The 16,741-nt window shown below is 40.6% G+C and overlaps 1 protein-coding gene across 1 annotated transcript; it reads left to right on the forward strand.

Moving 5' to 3' along the window:
• Positions 1 to 5,511: 5,511 nt before the first annotated feature.
• MAGEB16 (MAGE family member B16) lies at positions 5,512 to 6,555 on the forward strand (the record flags this gene model as incomplete). Its single annotated transcript, XM_082682020.1, has 1 exon — positions 5,512 to 6,555. The coding sequence occupies one exon, from the start codon at positions 5,512 to 5,514 to the stop codon at positions 6,553 to 6,555; it is 1,044 nt and encodes a 347-aa protein (XP_082538146.1).
• Between the last annotated feature and the right edge of the window lie 10,186 nt (positions 6,556 to 16,741).

Here is a 16,741-nt window from a genome sequence, read left to right on the forward strand (position 1 = left end):
TTGGAGAAATTAAATATTAATAATTAGATACCAAGTTCATTCGTTCATTTATCTCCAAAACATTGAACATCTGCTCTTTGGGAGACACTGTACCATTGCTTGAGTTGCTCAGATTTTTGTGTGTAGAAGTTGGAAGAAGTGAGGTAGCACGGTAAACCAGAGGGACAATTTTTAAAAAGGAGTTAGGAGGCATGAGTTCAAGTTAGAATAGTCATCTATAAATGTCCCATTGCATGGCCTTTTGCACATTCAGTAAGCTGCATGTCCTTTGTGAGAGCGAAGTTTAAATTTAGCTTTGGAGTGGGCAAATCAAAGGTGTTGGATTGTTCAACAGATAACAGGTCCCTCAGATGGTATCTCACAGTTGAGAGACTAAAGCCTGGAATGCAAAATGGGTCTCAGCAATTAGTCTTGAATCCTGGATACACTAGGGGGGTAGGAGTTTGGCCCCTGTCTCTATACATTTGAGGACAGTTTGCAAAGTAATTGCATTGGATAATCAGTTATAAACACATATTCCCTTCCATAACAAATGAAGGATGACTTCAAGGAGAAACCTAGAACCCAGAGAGTGGCATTTGGAAATTTATCTGAAGGCCTTAAAATCTAATCAAGGAATTCACAATATATGCCCAACAGGCTTTCACAATGCTATGGGCCAGGGAATGTTTATACCTTCCACTTTTCCTGTTTTGAATAAGAATGTCTATAGTTGCTGTCCTTTCCCTGTCCCACTATTATATATAGGGTGTGTTGGGGCCTGATAATTTGTTTCTTTTATTTCACAGGTCCACAGAGAGAGGAGTATTGTGCCCCATTTGGTATACTTAACTGTATGTTCCCCAAGAGCCTCATCTGCATAGGAGCCTATTTTAGGTGATGAGATTTAGATTTTAAATTGCTGTTGTAGTAGATTCAGATTTGGGGGAATCTTGGGAGAATATTAATGTATTTTGGATGGGGAAGAGACTTGGTTCATGGAGTTTAGAAATAAATTGTGGTAGACAGAGTCTAAAGTAGTTACCATGATCCTGACCTTTTGGTATTCACGTATCTGTATACTACTCTTGAGTATGGGCAAGGCCTGGGACTTGACTGTAACCAACAGAATATGGAAAACTGATATGTCACACCCATGATTACATTACATTTGATGCCAAAAAAGATGGGACATCATTCATTTGATTACAGATACCATATATGACTGTGTTTTGCTAAAGACTTGCTCTCACTTTCCGGCTGGCATTGAAGAAGAAATCTGCTATGTTGAGAACTTCCTATGGAGAGGGTCACCGGCCTGGAACTACAGGCTACTTTTAACCATTTAAACTGATTTTGCAAGAGTTTTTTTTTTTTTTTTTTAATTAAGCTGTTAGTTCTTCAGACAAGAGGAAATGAATTCTGCCAACAAACTGAGTGAGCTTGATACTGGATTTTTCTCTAGTCAAGCCTTCAGATTAGAGCAGAGCTCAGTAAATATGTTAATGTCAACTAGGAGAAACCCTGAATCACAGAAGGCAGTTGAGCTATTCTTGGACTCCTGATACACAAAAACCATGAGAGAATTAAATTGTGTGTGTTTTTTTAACTGGTATGTTTGTGGTAATTTGTTACGCAGCAAAACAGAACCAATGCATGAAGAATAGTGTATGATATTCTTCTGGATATAAACTCTTCTTTTTTCTCTTTCTTCATTCCTATATTTCATGTTTCAAACCTAAAGTGGTTATCTCGTGACGAGCAGAAATAGATTCATATAATGTTTGAGTAAGTAAGGATTGTTCCTTGATCTCAAGGGTGAAGGGAGCTGGAATGAAGTGTGTGGAGTAGAGATGGGTGTGTGCCTTGCTCTGGGCTAGTAATTATCATGATTGACGATGATCTAGATGGTGTCCCTCCTCTTCAAGTTCCCCTCAGCTTAGGACTCTGTGGAATTATTTCTTGGAGTCCCCTTTGACATTTCAGCATTGACTGTCAGACTAAACTCTCAAACCAGGAACCCAGAATACCATTTAGATGGTGGAAGTTTCTCATTTAGGCACTTTCAGGACCTAGCCTGTCAGGAGTGGTGATAATTTACTTTATGGATGAAGAGTCCCTCCCTCTGGGTTCACTAAGAGCTGCCTGCCCATTTTGGAATTAGCTCAGGGTTCCTGAGTCCTGCCCTCTCTTAAATCAGACTCTCCTTAACGTCAGCAAGTAGAGAGACCTGTGCCTTTCACATTAAAATACTCCATAGCCCAGTCAGGGGCCTCTATAAGGGGGTCTCTGTGCTAAACAGCAGAATCTTCAGGACACTTTCACTTGGAAAATAAAGGAGAGAAGCCCAGTCCCCCAAATTCCTAACTTCCAGAAGGAACACTCATCCTGGTGGAACAACAGGTGGGATTCTATTCCCATCATATCTGGACACCCTGGCGTGGCACTGCATCTAGGTCAGTAGTGACCTCTTGGTTCTCAGTGTGTCTGTAATCAACAGGCTATCCCCTGGTGTCTCTTCTCTGGAACAGTACAGTTCAGAGCATATAATTCTTGGAGGTGCAGAGCAACACAAGTCAGCATGGGGGATGATGTAGTGGGAGGTGAAATGAACATATCATTGGCTCAGATAGCATTCTCCCAATGCAGCATTCTCCCAAGTCCCAGTTGTCACATTTTGAAAGTAAAGGCCCAAGAAGAAAAACTACGTGTGGCACATGAGGAAGGAGAGCTGGCATTTCTTCTTCTGTCCAACTCATGTCATCTCACGTGCTTATGTTACTGACTTGATAGATGTTCCCAGACTTTTCATTCTTTCTCCTCCAGATTTATTGATGTGCTCAATGACCAATGTTGCCGGCTCTTTACTTGATAGAACATGTGAAGATTTTGTATGTTGTTTCTTCTGTTATGTAAGATCTATATGACCAATAATTTATAAGTATTACCAATTACAAAAGAAACAGAAATAAGTAATAATAGTTAAAAATAGTGTATGAAATATAGGTGCAGAGAGTTAAGTATTTTAAGAGAACACTAACAGTATTTTAAAACAATACCTCAGCAAAAAGTGGCAACAAGGAAAGGTTTATGCCTATAGAAAATTTCTGTTAATAATTTAAAGATATGGTAGAATGAGAAAATTACCATGCTAGCCCATAGTGGAGAATGGAGAATGGTCATAATTATCAGAGTGTGAAGATCACAAAAAAGGAAGACACATAGACATTATATATCTCCTAATGGAAGTATAAAGTATCACCTGTGGAGTGCTCTTGCCAAAAAAACAAACACATTGACCAAAAAAATACTGATATGATCAGACTTATAACTGTTGATGATGGTTATGATGAGTGTCAGGGAAACAGGGTTCATAGTACTGTTTTGTGTAGTACACTAAATGTCAGAGAATTTCTATGCAAAATTATTTATTATAAATATCATGCCTTTAACTTTGAATACCCAAGAGAAATGAAGAGAAATGCTGTTTTTCAGCAAAACATATACTGCAAGGGAGGCCCATTAATAATAGAAAATTGAAATCAGCAATCACAAACTGAAACAGTAGGCTAAAGCCACACAGATCACATAAGGCTTAGAGGCTACTTGCACCATATAATCAGGGAAAACTAATCAGCATGTTCTGTAAACTTTTGCAAATCACACAAAAATATTTGAAATTACTCCACACATTTTAACAAGCAGGCTCCCCTTGATACAAAAACCAAATAGATGAGGAGACTCAAGAAAAGAATATTTAAGCCACTGTTTTAAACTGGACTAGAAAACAAAGCCACAGAGATAAGAATAGAAAAATAAACCAGAAGTATAAAAATGCAAATAGATAACATTCATCATCTTCATATGATTACTGCATGTTACAGGTGTGGAACAGCGTCATAAAACAGGGGCTTTCAAAATCATTCGTCTCAGTTCCTCCATGTACAAAGTAAACTTTTTAGTGGATAACCTATGAAAGTGGCTAAGTCTGCCTGGTGAAAGCAGGAATAGATGGCTATGACTTTTCTCTGACAGCTCACCCCCCTGTCCTGCCGCCTTCCTGCCTTGTGCTCCAACTTCTCCATTTTCCATTTAGGCTGGAACATGACCCATTCTAAGCGCTGCAAGGATTGCAGTAAGTGAACTCATCAAGGCTTTGCTGGGATCAGGCATTTCCCTGAAAGCCTGAAGTCATGAAAAAGGAGCCAAAAGAGAACCCCATAAATGAGGACCCAGGAGAACAACAACAAAGAATAAAGGGGTGGGGGTGGGGGTCACACGAAGATGGGCTAGCGGCTGCTTTTCACCTTAAAGGCCAGGCAGGTCTGTCTGGTTGAGATACGCCCTCAGTTACTCTTCAGGGTTCTCAGTGGCAAGAGGACCTTGGCATGAGCGTCAAGACCTCAGCTCAACAGAGGGAGGCAGCTAGAGCTTGGCAACCGAAGTGAGGGCTGGGAGCCGGACCAGCAGGCACCACCCCTCTGAAACTGAGCGCTACGTGCACAGCGTGACCTCGCTACTGGTGACCCCGGAAAGACCCAAGCAGTCCTCACTGGATGCCACGCCCCCTGACTTCCGCCTCCGGAGCTAACGGCTGCGAGGGCTTCAGTTTGAGGCGCAGACTCCAGTCAGCAGTGGGAGCAGCCCCAGGTGCCGCTCGGTGTCAGGTGAGACTCTAAATGAAGACTGAGGGGGACCGCCGGCCCCAGAAAGGGGGATGCCCACCTGGTCAGAGCCCCACCCCGACCCCGGGAGGCGCGGACAGGTTCAGGCTGACTTACCACACGCTACCTGTTGGGCCGTCTGATTGAGGTGGTGGCCTTTGTGCGTGGGGCTCAGGGTCCCCGACCTACGAGTCTTCAAGCAAAGGCCCGTGAGTGAGATCTGAGGGGACTGTCTCCCACAATAGTAGCGACTCACTGAGCCTCGGCCGGGAGGTCGGCCTTGGGAGGCCCCGGCCAGGAGCGGCCGGAAGTGGTGCTAATGACCGCGGCCACTGGAGTGTGAGGGAGGGGAGGCCTTAGTCTGGGACAGGCGTTGTCATGTCACCAAAGGAAGGCATCTCAGGCCCTGCAGGAGTCCTGGTGAGGACCCCGAGTGAAGCCTTAGGAATCCTCAGACCCCAGGACGGAGGGTGTGCACAGCATTCGTCCCTGTTGTCAGCCGTGGATTTCCCGTCATGAGGTTCTCCTCACTTCCATTTTGGGGGTCTCACAGAGATGCGGCCTTGACTGGAGGGGGGCCTCAGGCAATAGATGGCGGCGGGCACCTTACCAACCAGAATCTAATTTGAGAAGCGTATGTGAGGATTGTGGGGCTAACCAACCCATGGCAGAGGGGGCTCCACAGCCCTGAGAGGTCCAGGGAGTGAAGCTGGCAGAGGCCACCCTTCCCTTCCTCCTCTGGGTCTCAGGAAGAGCCGCCACAGTTAAGTTTACTAGCTGAAGCCACTCACATATGCCCTGTTTATCTTAGGTGGTGAATCTCATTGCCCACCCTCCTGTCCACGTACTGCTACCCACAAGAGTCATCATGTCTCAGCGTCAGAAGCGTCCTCAGCACTCATATGATCAATGCCATCAAACCTTCAGAAAGTCCCAGGGCCTGGAGGTTGAACAGGTCTCCAAGGCTCTGGAGGAGACCCATCTCTCCTGCCATCCTCTAATGCCTGGCGATTTGAAGGAGGCTCCTGGGGCTAGTATATCCAGCACTCCTGAGGGTCCTCAGTGTTTCTACTCCTCTTCCATTGCTATCAAAGCCACCTCACCCACCAAATCGGATGAGGGGTCCAATAGCCAAGAAAGAGAGTATACTCTGAGCACCTCACAGGCTGTGCTAGGCCCCAAGAATGCGCCTATAGATGCTCTAGATAAGAAAGTATCTATGTTGGTAAATTTCTTGCTATTCAAGTATCAAATGAAAGAGCCAATAACAAAGGCAGATATGTTGAAGATTGTCATCAAAGAGTGTGAAGTCCACTTTCCTGAGATCTTCCTGAGAGCCTCTGAGTGCATGGAGATGGTCTTTGGCCTTGATTTGATGGAAGTGGATCACACCAATCACCACTATGGCCTCTTCATCAAATTGGGCCTCACCTATGATGGGATGCTGCACCGTGAAGTGGGCATGCCCAAGACCGGCATCCTGATACTTATCCTGGGTGTGATCTTCATGAAGGGCAACTGTGCTACCGAAGACGAAGTCTGGAAAGTTCTGAATGTGAGCGGGATATATGCCGGGATGAAGCACTTCATCTCTGGGGAGCCCAGGGAGCTCATCACCAAAGAATTCGTGAAGGAAAAATACCTGGAGTACCGGAAGGTGACCAACACTGATCCTGCGCAGTTTAAGTTCCTGTGGGGCCCCAGAGCCCACGCTGAAACCACCAAGATGAAGGTCCTGGAGTTTCTGGCCAAGGTTCATGGGACTGACCCAAGTTCTTTCCCATCTCAGTATGAGGAGGCTCTGCAAGATGAAGAAGAGAGAGCCCGAGCCAGAATTTCAGGCAGGGCTGTCTCTCCTTCTATAGCCACTGCCAGTTCTAGTGCCAAGGCTAGCAGCTTCTCCCACACCTAGGGGAGTCAGGGATACTTTCTTCATGCATTGTTGGAAGACGCAGTTAGTGCTGGTAGAATTTAGTTCTGAGGTGGGGGCAGAAAGGAAGACAGTGTATTTGCCTGTGTGTTCCTGTTTTGTATGTATAACTTGTAAGTTTATTCTCTTTTTTGATGTATGTATTACTCATATTTTTTAATATGAATTTAACTGTTTCAAAATATAAAGATTTATGAATGATACTGATCATACATTTACTACTCATGATGTTTAAAGCAAGAACTTTGTTGTTTTGTGAAACAAATTGTGAAACTATCCATTTTATCTTCTGGAATAAGAAGATGGCATTGCTATAGGCGTTTATTTCCTTGCACACGTGAAAGGTCAGCTTTAAGATAGCTGGGATCAATAGAAAAAATCAAGAATCTCTAAAAGATATTCAAAATTTGCCTTTCGTATTCTTTTTAGTTCTTGTTCTGTAAAATTAAATGATATATGCGTGGATTTGCTTAAGCTCTTTAAAGAATGTATCACATGTTAATGAATTAGACCTCATATTCACTGGATCATTTATTCCACAAACCTTTATTGAACAGCTGCTCTTTGAAAAGAACTGTAGATAGTATCGGGAATGCTAGGATTAATAACTCAGGGCCTGCTCATAGCGTTTTAACATATAGGAGGAAGAATCCTTCATGGACAATAATGAGATCTTCTAATTCCTACGGGACAAGTAAAATGAAGAAGTGAGTAGGTAGAGGTGGACAGTCCTGTGAGACTGTCAGCGTGGTAATGCAGTTAGGCGTGGCCATTTGGGGCTTTGGGAAACTTCAAGTCTTTCAGTGGGAGTTAATTTTACATGAAACTGGGTGGTGAGCAACATGAGGCTGAGGGCATTATGAGAGGGACCAGACCCTCTAATGGTCTGTCTGAGTTGAAACCCAAATGTCTGGAGTGGTAAACTGCTGTTAGCTGTTACTTTTGGATCACAAGTAAACCAGAGAGAAATTCTCACCTGGAACAGGAATGGAAGGTTACCTGAATCTTATTCCTGTGCAGCTGAACGCATGCACAAAGTTTTTTTGTATATGTCACCTCTAAGGAGTTTCTGAGAAAGATAAATACTTCTTTGAGATCAGACACCCAGAAGCTACTGGGCTGACAGTTGGCCATCGCCTAGGAGAGCCAGCGCTTACTTCATTCAAAAGAAAATTTAATTAAGCTGTCTTCAGTCTAATTTGGAAAAAAATAAGCTAAAGCTTAATTTTTGGTGGGGATGAAATGAATGAAAAAGTGGGGCAGGGTTGCAAGCAAGGTGTAAGGGAGGAAAAGTAATTTTCCCTCTATCCTTCTTGTTCTTGGCTGAGACCCTCTTGTAATAAAAAGAGTAACAGGGGAAAAACAAATTTAGTTTTCTATGTCTGTATGGGAGCCCCACAAATATATGAGACTCAAAGAAGTACCAGAGCAGGAAGCCTTTTATACCTTTTAGACAAAGAAACAATGAATTGAAAAGAACTGACAAAGGGGTTTAAACCGGGGCAAGTCAAGAGTGAAACAGTAAGAGGGTTTGTTTATATAGCCCTATTGGCCCTAAATTCTCTGTTTCTGGTGGTAAGAATGCCTTCTACCCTCTTGGTGCAGGGAGGGTACCTTTCACATGGGATATTTATCTCCTGCTTTCAGGGGAACAAAGGAGGGTCAGAGTGTCCTCCTTTCACTAACTGTTTCTCAAGTACCTTTAATTCAAAGCAACCTTGTATGCCAAAGTGGCATATTTGAGGGTGACATACAGTAGCCCTTCCTTACCCCAGTTTTGCTGTCCAAAGTTTTACTTACTGCAGTCCACCATGGTTTGAAAATATTAAATGGAAAATTCCAGAAATAACAATTCACACATTTAAAATTTTATGCTGTTCTAAGTGCTGTGATTAAGTTTCTTGTGGTCCTGCTCCATCCAGCCTGAGATGTGAATCATCCCTTTGTCCAGCGTATCCCATCTGTTAGTCACTTAGTAGCTTTCTCTTTTATGAGATTGATCAAGGTTTTTCAGCACTTGTGTTCAAGTAACACTTATTTTATTTAATAACAGCCCCAAAGTACAAGAGAAGTGATGCTGGCAATTTGGATAGTCTCTTACTGTGCCTGATTTATAAATGAAACTTGATCATAGGTATGAATGTATAGGAAGAAACGTAGTATATATGGGGTTCAGTTCTATCCACAGTTTCAGTCATCCACTGAGGTCTTGGAACATATCCCACTCTGAGAAGGGGGGACTGCTGTATTATGAACCCCTACAAACAGCAGCTGGGAGGGAGGCAAGGAGTTTGTCCTTGACACGGTATCTAGGACATTTGAATTACATCCAGATGGGGAAGACATTCCAACACCCAAATTCAAGAACATAAACTCTGAGGGTAAATTTTTACAATTTTTTTTTTTTTTGCTGAGGAACATTTTTGTCTGATTTGATATACCATAGCACTGTATGTTTTCTGAGAAAGTGTAGATTTAGAGAAACACTCATACACACACATACACAGGTGAGGGGGTAGGATTTGGAATCAACAGTCACAGCAATAACTCTCATTCATTAAAGCCCTGTGATATGCCAGACACTGTGCCATGTGTTTTGTATACTTAATACACATTACAATAGTCCCAGAAGACAGGACTTACCAAACCAAATTCACATAAAAGAAGATCCTCAGGCTCAAAGACTTTGTGATCGTACCTGATTTCACATGACTAGACTGTGACAGAGCTGCCACTAAACCTCTTCTCTGAATTCATCTGGAACTCACTAGGTTCCACTCTTCCCAGCCTGAGTCAGACCTTCTGACCCTTTATCTGTCTTCTCACTACTCCTTAATACCTCTCAGGATACAGAAAGAATGTAGGCAGGAACTTAAAGCAGGTATAAAGAAGGAAGTTTGAAATAAGAAACACAATTTGGGGATTGTCTCTGAGCTTCATTTACCAATGTCTTGAGAGCTGACTCTGCCTAGGGGCTGGCATTTCTATCAGCTTCTGCTCTCTGTGCAACATAGTGCCTTTCCCCTGGGTCTTCTCCAGTGAGCCTTCTTGTTCACACTGGAACCTGACCCGCTGGCTAGCTCTGCAGTCCTCCTCTGAAAGCTGTACCTGCTCCCATTGGAACAAATAGGGCAAAATTCACCTGCCTCCCCCTGACTTGGAGCATTCCAGTTCCCTGGTGGTCCCCTCCCTCACCTGTACCCCTGTGATAGCAACATCCTGTTCCACATAAAAGGTAAACTGATGTTGAAAGTTAGACCTGGCCACCAGTTTTGAGCATCTCTGCCTCAGTCTCAAAACGTTTTCCAAAGTGCTGGTGGATTTAGTCCAATTTGTCATAAAATCTACTAATTTGGGGGATAGAACCCTGAAGTTGGAGAAGGAATTTTGAAAGTACCTTTATATTGCAAAAGAATTTTGATGAGTATATATTTTTTTGCGACTGGCCATTGAACACATACACATATGTAGTTACCTATGTGGTTAATAATCAAAGCTTTCTTGGGACTTCCTTGGTGGTCCAGTGGTTAAGACTTTGCCTTCCAATGCAGAGGGTGCGTATTCGATCCCTGGTCAGGGAGCTAAGAACCCACATGCCTCGTGGCCAAAAAACCAAAACATAAAACAAGCAATATTGTAACAAATTCAATAAAAACTTAAAAAATTGTCCATATCAAAAAAAAAAGCTCTCTTCGTAAGTGAGAAGTGCAAGAGAATTAAAGACCATGGAAATCACCGCAAAGCAAGCATCTACTGAGGATTAACTTCCTTAAAGACCTGCAGTCCTTCCAGGAGGTGAAAAATTGTTTATTGACAGACGTGCTAACTTTGGGTGGCAGAGATAAAAATAATTCAGCATCCTTCTACTGCCTCTTGTCTAACTGCATGATCCGCGAGAAAATTATGGTTTTTCCTTGCGCCTAATGACACTTGTACAGTGTTGAGCTATATTCAGTCATCTTGAAGGTGGCAGAAATTCATAGATTTTGACCAGGCACCAACAGGAAGAAGAAAACTCTCATCCCATTAAGATTTTAAAAGTTAAGTTTTATAGAGCCTGTCATACAGAGTGAAGTAAGTCAGAAAGCGAAAGACAAATACCGTATGCTAACACATATATATGGAATTTAAGGGAAAAAAAATGTCATGAAGAACCTAGGGGTAAGACAGGAATAAAGACACAGACCTACTAGAGAATGGACTTGAGGATATGGGGAGGGGGAAGGGTAAGCTGTGACAAAGCGAGGGAGTGGCATGGACATACATACACTACCAAACGTAAAATAGCTAGTGGGAAGCAGCCGCATAGCACAGGGAGATCAGCTCCGTGCTTTGTGACCACCTAGAGGGGTGGGATAGGGAGGGTGGGATGGAGGGAGATGCAAGAGGGAAGAGATATGGGAACATATGTATATGTATAACTGATTCACTTTGTTATAAAGCAGAAACTAACACACCATTGTAAAGCAATTATACTCCAATAAAGATGTAAAAACAAACAAACAAACAAAAAAGTTAAGGTTTAGGTCAGTGCAGGAAGGTACTACTGAGTGAAGAAGGCAAAATCTTTCTTCTGGTATTCTACAGGATCCGTTTTGAAAATTTGATGTGAGTCTGTGTCTGGAAGCAACTGTCACATAGTAGGACCTCAAAAAAGTTGAAGAATTTCAAGGAAATTGGGCCTCCTCAGAAACTCTAACAGGAAATGAAGAGGGCCGTTGCATAAATTTTACTAGTTGCATTTCTTCTATTGAGCACTTACTTTGTAACACTTAATGGGGGAGACTACAAGTGCTTATCCATATTTTGCCTTCCTCTCCTTCCTGGGCTCCTCAGGAGATTATATTACCAAGTGCACTTGTAGTTATAAAGGATCATGTGCCCTAGCTCTTGCCATTGATCTGTGAGCAGAAGCAGTATTTGTCAATTTCAGGCCAAACATTTGATATCCACTTTACCACTTTCCATGTTTTTCCTTGCATTCATCAGTAAACGTGGAAATCATGGGTTTATGGGTGAACGTACAAGAAGGACACAGCCTGGACCCCTGCATCACCTGTTAGTACAGAACGTCTGCTAGTCTACATGGAGAGAGAAATGTTTATTGTATTAAGTTCATATTTCAGGCTCTGTTATTTATCAGTCACTTTCCTGGCTAAGACACAGCTACTCTTTCTGGCGTTGGGCTTATTCAAATATTTTAATTACTGCAATAACTGCATATGTTGTTATTGCAAGAAATTCTAACAATACTGAGAAATCACAGTTGTCCCTCTTTATAACTCAGAAATTCTGCCCCTTCCTCAAAGGTAAATATAACTAACATCTGGTATATATTATTTTAAACCTGATCCTAGTTTTTATTCCATACATATGTGTACTATAAAAATATGTTGAGTATTTTCACATACATGTCTTCACTAATCTTTTTTATTGTTTCAATATCCAACATAAAAACATATCTGAGACGTTGTTTTCACCTCTTTAGGTTCACTTTGAGTCTTTTTATATCTTCTATGTCTCTAACCAGTTGAAGTCTTTTTGTTTTTTGAACATATGAAGTACAGTTATAATAACTGTTTTGATGTCTTTATTTACTCATTCTGTCAACTGTGTTATTTCCAGGTCAATTATGAGAGATTAATTTTCTCCTAATTTTTGGTTACATACTGCTGCTTCTTTGCATGCCTGGTAATATTTGATAGGATGCCAGAGATTGTGAAATTGTGATTCACCCTGTTCACATTTGTCGAGAACTAATACACATTAAACATTTTTTTTAATCTGAAATATGGTTTACATACAATATTATGTTAGTTTGAGGTGAACTACATAGTGAGTTGACATTTACATATGTTAGGAGGTGATCACCATGAAAAGTCTAGTAACCTTGTGTCCTGATAGAAAATTATTACAATATTGTTGACCATACTCCTTATGTTGTAGATTATATCTCTGAGGCTTACTTATTTTGTATTTGTTTTTTTTGTTTTTTTGTTTTTTTTAACAAGATGTTGGGGGCTTAGAGGGCTTAGAGGGCTTAGAAGACGTTTTTCCAAAGACATACCTATGGCCAAGAAGTATAGGAAAAGGTGCTTAATGTCCCTAATCATCAGGGAAATACAAATAAAAACCACAATGAGATATTACCTTACCCCTGTTAAAATAGCTATTATCATAAAGACAATAGGTAGCAAGTATTGGTGAGGATGTGGAGAAAAGGCAACCCTTGTGCAATGTTCGTAAGAACGTAAATTAGTATAGTCACTAGGGAAAAAAGTATGCAAATTCCTCAAAAATTAAAAATAGGACTACTATATGATTGAGCAATCCCACTTCTCGGTATATACCTGAAGGAAATGAAAACACTTATCTCGAAGAGAAATATCTGTACTCCAATGTTTATTGCAGCATTATTTACAAGAGTCAAAATGTGGGAACTACCTAAGTGTCCATCAGTGCGTGAGTGGATAAAGATGTGGTGTGTATACACACATACATATATACACACACAATGGAATATTATTCAACCTCGAGAAAGAAGGAAATCCTGCCTTTTGCGACAACATGGATGGACCTTGAATACACTATGCTAAGTGAAATAAAGAGTAGAATAGTGGTTGCCAGGAGCTGGGGGTGTGGAGGAAGTGGGGAGATGTTGGTCAAAGGGTACAAACTCCCAGCTATAAGATGAATAAGATCTGGGGCTTTAATGCATAGCATGGTCACTATAGTAACTGGTGCTGTGTTATTTACTTGAATGTTGTTAAGAGGGTAGATCTTAAATGTTATCACCACACACACAAGAAAACTGGCAATTATGTGATGGGATGGAGGTGTTAGCCAATTATTTTAGTAATCATTTTGCAATATATACATGTAACTAATCATCACATTGTACACCTTTAACTTACATATGTTATCAATATCTCAATAATCTGAAAAAAATAAAGAATATAAGAGGAGGTGGGATCGGTCAGAAATAGAAGTTGGGATGAGGCATGGGAATGATTGAGCTTTTCAATCAGTGGTATCTCAGTGTCACCCTCATCTCTGTTGTTAGCTGTCTTAAATATAACTGAACCAAGTAGGGACAATCAAGGCTACTGACTTTTTGACTCTTGTGAGTCCTGGAAACAGAAATGCAGACGTATTGTCTGAATTATGGCTTTCACCTGCGGGCTTCCAGAGCAACTTCTATTTGAGGATACTGTTGGTCACAAGGTATAATCCCATACTTCCTAAGACTTCCTGCTGCCTTCAAGTCACCTGTACTGGTTACTCCACTAACGTGGCAGCCCATGCTGAAAGTACAGACCAGAATTCTGTTCTCAACTCTTTGTTGCTCTCACCACAGGGGCACATGTGGATGTCAAAGGGAAGAAAGTGGAGCTCCAGTCTTGAAGTCCCTTTCACTCCCAGGTAAAGAGTATGTATGGAACAGATGAACTGTCTGATCAAATTGGACTTAACTTCTGGACAAAACATGAAGCAGAGCTTGTCTGAATGTCATTTCGTAAGTACTGTTTAAATAAAGCAGCTGTTTCAATTAGTGATGAACATTTGGGGATCAATAAAATTGCTCAAAGCATTAGCACACAAGATTAAAAGATGATACGTACATTTGGTAAAGGAAGTATCGGTGACCCCAGCTCAACTTTTAAAAGAATGCATAATGGCTACCCTTATTAAAGAATTTCATTACAAAGAGAGCTTGACTGTGGTTAAAAATTAGCCAGTTAAATACATAGCAAAGGAGTCACCAATGAATCTTCAATTTTTTTATGTACTATAATAGTTCATAGTACAAGATATAATGGAAAATTTGAACTGGAAATAAAGGACTGTTCTATGTCTTAGTATATACATACACATCTTTGGAGTGGTTTGAAAATATATCCACAATTTCTTTAATACTGCCTTGAATGTGGTGATATGCTGGGCCAGCTTTAGTGACAAATAGTATGCTAGAACATCCTAACAAATAGTATGCTAGAATTCAGCAGAAGTGAAGCAATGTGATTTCTGGTACTAGGTCAGGAAATTTTACAAAATTTCTGCCTAGTCTTCTATCTTTTTGGCTTACTTGACTTTAGAACCAAATTGCCATCCTGTGAAATAGCCCCGGCTACATGGAGAGGCCACCTGTAAGTATCCAGGCAAACAATCCCTGCTTGAGATAATTTGCTAAGTAGCCATAGGAGACTGATAAAATCTCCAAAGCTCAGTTTGTTCAACACTTGCGATCTCCATTACTTCAATCTTTTTTATCATAGTGAGTAGAAAACCAGACTAACTTAAGCTTTATCTCCATTACTTTTCTTTACCTATTTTGTTGGCAAGCAGCTAATGAAAGTGGTTTTTTAAATAAATCAAAAAATTGCTTCATCCCCAAAGGAGCCTCTCAAACCCAGGAAACAGAATTAAGTGTACTATAGCAAAAAACAGGTTAGAAAATCTTTGAGAACCTAAGAATTTGTATTTACCTGTTTACAAAGCTAATTATTATCATTAGTGTTACTTAAGAGATGCCAGAATAAAACTTGATGAAATATTTTGTTTTGGGAAAATTCTGTTTTTACTTGATTAATGTTCCTGGGTCTAGAATGTCAGTAATGAACATATCTTGTTTATAAAGCCAGTATCATATGTACCCTGAAGGTGAAACAGAAAACACCTTCTTGAATAGTGATATGAGATGAAGTTTTAGATTCATCCCATCTTTTACGTGTCCAAGAGTTCAGAAAAGAGACAAGTAGCCATCTAGAGGACAGTAAAAATGGATGTTTCCTGCATTTTGTACTGCTTTACCTCTAGGAAATTGAGGAGTATCTTAAGCAAGGAGCCCTAACCTGTAGTCTAAGAACAAAGTGGATATGTGAAATTCCAACTTTATTTTTACTGACTTTTAATTGCATTATAGCATTCCCAAACCACAGTATTATTAGTTGTACCTGTAACTTGGCCACCGTTTATATCACATTTCTGTTGTTTGAAATATTGTTTATATTCATCACTACTTTGAAAGTACGACAGTCATTAGATCCACCATTAGATCTTATGCATTGTGTTAATGAAGAAGTCTACATTTTATATATTTTTTTACTTTTTGATAGTCTATTGGAATATTAGCTTCTTCCATAATTCTTGCCTCTTATTTTATGTATTTTAAACACCCTATACTGTGAAGAAGCATAGGCTTCATCAAACTACCAAAGAGGCTGATGGCATAAAAAATAATTAAGTAACTCTGATCTGGAGTGAGAGGATCAAGGCAGCTTACCACTTAGTATATACACTTGCCTGTGATTTGTTCTGGTTAACTTAGAGACTTGCCTAATTCAAATTGCTAACTCAGTGCAATAGAATGAAATATTTTAAAATTGTGGCTCTCCAGGATCCAGCTTTTGGTGAGGCTTTAGTGAGGATCAGGGCCCACGAAAATATCTCCATGAGGGCCTTTTTTCAGTTGACTGAGTATTCTGGATCAACCTACTCTGGGATACAAGCCTGAATGATGAAGCCCCTAAGTTCATGTACCATACTGTCTGCCATAAAATGCAGGCCTGCAAGAAATAATTACAATGCAGAATGATAAATACTTTAATATCTTTTCAACCTTCATTCACTCTCTCCTATGTTGACCCTGTGGTCCATATGTACACACATATGGCTTGTGCTTCCCTTTGGCTACCCCCAATGCTTCTGTCATCCCCTCTTTCCATGTTCCCTTTTATTGTATGGAACTTATTCCCCTTCTCTAGACTATGACCATCAAGAGCTTATTTGTTTTTTGGAGCCCGATTTGTATATGATAAATAAAAGGAACAGAGTACAGTGTATATGTGAGAAAAAGGCTTAGTACCTCTTAATTCTTCTTAAATGTCCTCTCCTCTTCCATGAAGTTCTCTATCAGATCTAAATAGTGATATTCTTCTCCTGTCAACCCATAGAGCATTTTTTTTTCATATAACGTATGATACCAAATGCATCCTGCCTTGTACAAGTGCAAACATTGTGTAATTGTTTTTCTACTTGATGGTGGGCTATTTGAGGACCAGATCTGACTTATTCATCACACTATATGTTTCCAGTACTAAAAAGAGTGCTTGGGGTGCCAACTAGTATGTATCTGTTGAATGAGTACATAACTCAATATTGCTGTTAA

Source organism: Grampus griseus (genome assembly GCF_964374135.1).
Source record: "Grampus griseus genome assembly, chromosome: X".
NCBI classification, from domain to species: Eukaryota; Metazoa; Chordata; class Mammalia; order Artiodactyla; family Delphinidae; genus Grampus; species Grampus griseus.